Raw genomic sequence first — 4,020 nt, 5'->3', positions numbered from 1 at the left:
TCCCGTTATATTTCCCATCGTAATCGTATACTGACCCCTCCTTGTAGTCATAGACGCAGCGGCGCACGGACTCTCGTCCGCGATGTTCGTGTAGCACTCGGTAGTCAACTGGACGAGGTCGGCGGTGGATTTGGGGCCGTCCTTGTAGGTTTTCGTCGGGTCGCCAGGCAGGCACGGGTTTCCGTACAAACGGGGCCTTTTGCCAGTCTTTGTCATGATTGCGTTGCACAAGACGCACGGGTCGAAGGCCGCCCCGATGACAAAGATGAGCGCGTCGAATCCCGGGGCGGCGGGAGAGGCGACGACCGCGGTCGTCACAGAGTCCACGTCGATGTCCAGGAGGGGCCGAGACGCGACGGCGATCGCCTCGCCGTCGGGGAGATTCGACGTGCCGTCGAGGATGGTCAGCCCGAAGAAGCCGCTGCCAACCTGCAGCGTCATGTCAGTGAGAAGGGGGGTGATGTCGCTCTCGTCAACGGCGCCCGTGACCGCAATCTCGATGGTCGAAGCCTTGCCGTCTGTGGGCGTGTTGGGCGAGGCAAACAGGTAGAGGTTGTTGCTCTTGTCCTGCACGACGGTCGCCACACGGGGCGTCGAGGTAAACGGGACGCAGGTCACGATGCAGATCACGGTTGTGCTCGACGAGAAGTCGATGTACACGCTGTCCATGTCCGTGCCGGAGGTGAAGGTGACAGTCATGACGAGGCCGGCGGGGTGGGTGTCGCCCGAGCCAGCCATGTCGCCGACGCCGACTTCCTTGTTGTTCGTTTTGATAGTCGCAGTGAGGCCGTTCTCGGCGGCGACGCTCTCGATCACGCCGTTGGCAAAGGCGAGCTCGACGGTTTGCCAGGAGAGGGCGGTGTCCGCGTCGATGAGCACGCCGGACGTACCGATCGTTGCCGTGTCGCTCGAGTACGCAAAGATCTGCATCGTCTGCCCGATCTTGCGCCCAAAGATCGTGCCGTACGTGTCGGTACTCGCGAGCGATCGCCGGGCGCGGGGCGTGGCCAAGAGCGCCCCCGCGGCCTTCTGCTCGCCGCCGCCGCCGCCGCCGCCGCCGCCGCTGCCGCTCAGGCCGGGGGCGGCCACGACCGAGGCGGGGGCGTGCTTCGCGAGGAGGAGCCCGGGCTCGCCCCGCACCGCCGCGGCCGGGCCGAGGAGGAGGAGGAGGGAGAGAAGAAGGGAAGACATCAGAGACATCTCGATTCTCACTGCTCGGCGTGCGCTCATAGGCTCTCCGGCGGCCTCAGGGGCCTTGCCGAGGGCCGCTTCAGCGCGGTCACAGTGCCGTGGAGCCGGCCAGCGTGCTCGCAGCCATGCCGCTGGTGGACCATGCCCGCCTCCCGCCCGGTGGCTCCAACCACAGCCCGCCTCACCGTCGGCGAAGCACCTCGGGCCCTTCGCGGCTGCGTTGTCTGTCCGGCTCCACGGGGCCTTTCCGAGACACTTCCGCGCGGGCCGAGGGACTCATCGACCCCTCACATCCCGGAGGGACGGCGCACGCGCTGCCCAGTGACCGGGCGGGTCGGCCCCGATTAGGAGCGGCCCCAGCCGGGCGGAGAAGACCATCCCACTCGCGGTGCGTCGCACCGGCCGGTCCGGTTTTCGTCTCGAGCGGGTCGCGAGACGGCCGCGAGAGCGAGCACCGCGGTCACAGTGCCGTTGAGGCCACGGACGTCGCCGGAGCGGCACTCCCGGGGCGCCACTCCCTCACCCGGTCGGGGGGGGGGCAACCACAGCCCGCCTCACCGTCCGTGGAGCTTCCGTGGTCCGCTGCTCCGGCTTCGATTTTCGACCCTCCCGAGGCTGCTAGAGCAGCCCCGCGGAGCCTCCCGGATGCACCAGCACACCGTCGTCCAGGACGACGGCGCAAGCGCTGCCCAGTGACCGGGCGGGTCGGCCCCGACTAGGGGCGGGCCCAGCCGCGCGGAGAAGACCACCGAGCTCGAAACACGTCGCCACGGCCGGCCGTTTCGCAAGCCTGAGCGGGTCGCCAGACACCCGCGAGAGCCAGCAGCTAGAGCGCCGTCGTAGCCGCAGATCGAGTCGAGGAGCTTAATGTCCACGGTAGCAGTTGTGGAGAGCGGTGGCGCGGTGCGTGTAGAGGGGTCGATCGAGGGCTCTTTTTCGAAACGCGACGGGTACGGCATGACAACTGCCAGTACAGTTTTACGCCGGCCAGGGTGAGAGCACAACAGGGAGCCGGCGACCCGTACGCTTTACGCGTGGCGGCCGGTGGCTGTCTGGAGCTCGTGCGAGCTGGGCCGACGCGTGGCCGAGCCGAGAGGACCAGCGAGCGACCACGTTGGCGATGAAGCTTGGCGGCCGGCGCCTCGTCGCCAGACGTCACAGCGGCGTGGACGCAGGAGTGTGCGGCGACGAGTACCGGCAAATCCGGCCCGGTGTGGCCGGCAGCTGCATAGCGCTGGCCTGTGACCGGCGCCGCGGTGGCGGAAGAGGCGTCTCGCCGCCGTGGCGGCGGTCGGCAGGTGCGAGCGTGACGGCCATCGTGCGGCAGAGTCCGGGCACAATTTAACAAAACAACTCTCTCACAGCACACAGGCTCGACACAGGTGCGAACTGGCGCGTGCTAGTACTATCACCGGCGAAGAACCACCTTAAATCGCCCATACGGTCTTGTGCGTTGTGGTGCGTGTACCGAACTCCGCGCGACGCGGTTCCATTCCGCATTCGGCCGTCGCTGACAACGTGGCAGTTCCTATCGCTTCGTAAGGTACAAGTGCTTCCAGTGAACAGCGACGCGCTGCGACAGTGAGCTGGACAGTTCTCCTGCCAGACGGCGATCATTGGTCACGTACAAGAACGGCACGTCAGGAGGCTCTGCGCTGTGTAGCTCCTGCGCCCTGGCAACCATGAGGCGGTCGGCCGCGTCGTTGGTGGGATCCGGAGTAGTCTCGTGGAATGCACGCCGGCCGGCTGCTTGACTACAGAAGTCGTTCACATGTCTAAGCACCTTCTGTCCGCCCGAAGGGTACACAGAGCAGCTGAAGAAGCGCACCTCGAAACTCTGCGGCATCTCTGCAATTCGCTGCATGTGCTTTGCCTGGGAAAACTGGTCTGCGTCCACAAGCACAATGACGCGCAATTCGCCCAATGCCGCCTCTGGTGGAACGCTTGCAGCGGAGGTGGCAGTGGCGCCTTCGTGTAGACGACGCTTAATCTCGTCGAGCCGCCGCCGACATTTGCTGACCATATTACACTAGGCGTCGGCGGAGCCCCGCGACCGGCGAGCGAGTCCGGCGACGGGTGACCGGCGCGGGAGTATGCTGGGGTCGCGAGTAAGCAAGGCGACGCTAACCGGTCTTCTGAATATAAAATGAACTATAGCACGGGACGCGGCACAAACGGGGCACAAACGCCAGGCTACAAAGACGGGGAGGCACGTAGTGACGCAGGGGAGTCTAGGCGACGGCGGCGTCCTCCGACGCCGCGGCGAGCCTGAGCTCGGTCGCAATCTCTTCCGCCGCCGCGAGGCGCGAGCTGCAGCGCGACTGACATGCGCTGGGCCTGCAGCGACAGCCACGACCGCGTCGACCAGGTCGCCTCGTCCTCGTGCTGCCGCTTCGAGAGCTTGTTGCGCACCTTGTCCTTCATCTGGTAGAACAGCCGTTTGACCGCGTTGCACCACCCGCCGAAGGTTTCAAACAGGTCTACTGAAGAAAGAATTTAGAAATTCTTGGCACAGGCCCCTCTCACAGCTGAAGAAAGAAAAGAAGGAAGACAGGTCTACTGAGGCGGCGCGACCTCGCTGGCCGCGATTTCTTTTCTCCTTAGGTTTTCGAGGTGGATACAGTTGTATATCCTTTGGCCGCGTTGGGTTCTTTTGAGCTAGCCTTCGATGCGCTCTTGCGCTCCTCGGACCTCGAGCGCAATCCATAAGTAGGAGACGCCCACTGTCGCCATAGATTCTCAGGCGCCTGATCTCTCTCAGCAAAGCGATGGCCTATACCTGGTACGAGTTCAGATGCGCGCCCGGCAGAAGACAGACGCGTGTGATGC

At 65.0% G+C, this 4,020-nt stretch overlaps 1 protein-coding gene across 1 annotated transcript; it reads right to left on the bottom strand.

The window, feature by feature from the left end:
* Nucleotides 1-5: 5 nt before the first annotated feature.
* On the bottom strand, nucleotides 6-930 carry EMIHUDRAFT_241156 (hypothetical protein; the record flags this gene model as incomplete). The annotated part of the gene is made up of 2 exons (XM_005773844.1): nucleotides 6-40; nucleotides 72-930. The coding sequence occupies 2 exons, from the start codon at nucleotides 928-930 to the stop codon at nucleotides 6-8; spliced, it is 894 nt and encodes a 297-aa protein (XP_005773901.1).
* Nucleotides 931-4,020: the final 3,090 nt, after the last annotated feature.

The sequence above is a fragment of the Emiliania huxleyi genome (assembly GCF_000372725.1).
Source record: "Emiliania huxleyi CCMP1516 unplaced genomic scaffold EMIHUscaffold_324, whole genome shotgun sequence".
Taxonomy (NCBI): domain Eukaryota; phylum Haptophyta; order Isochrysidales; family Noelaerhabdaceae; genus Emiliania; species Emiliania huxleyi.
Note: the sequence above shows the minus strand (reverse complement) of the source record. Positions and strands in the feature narration are given on the sequence as shown.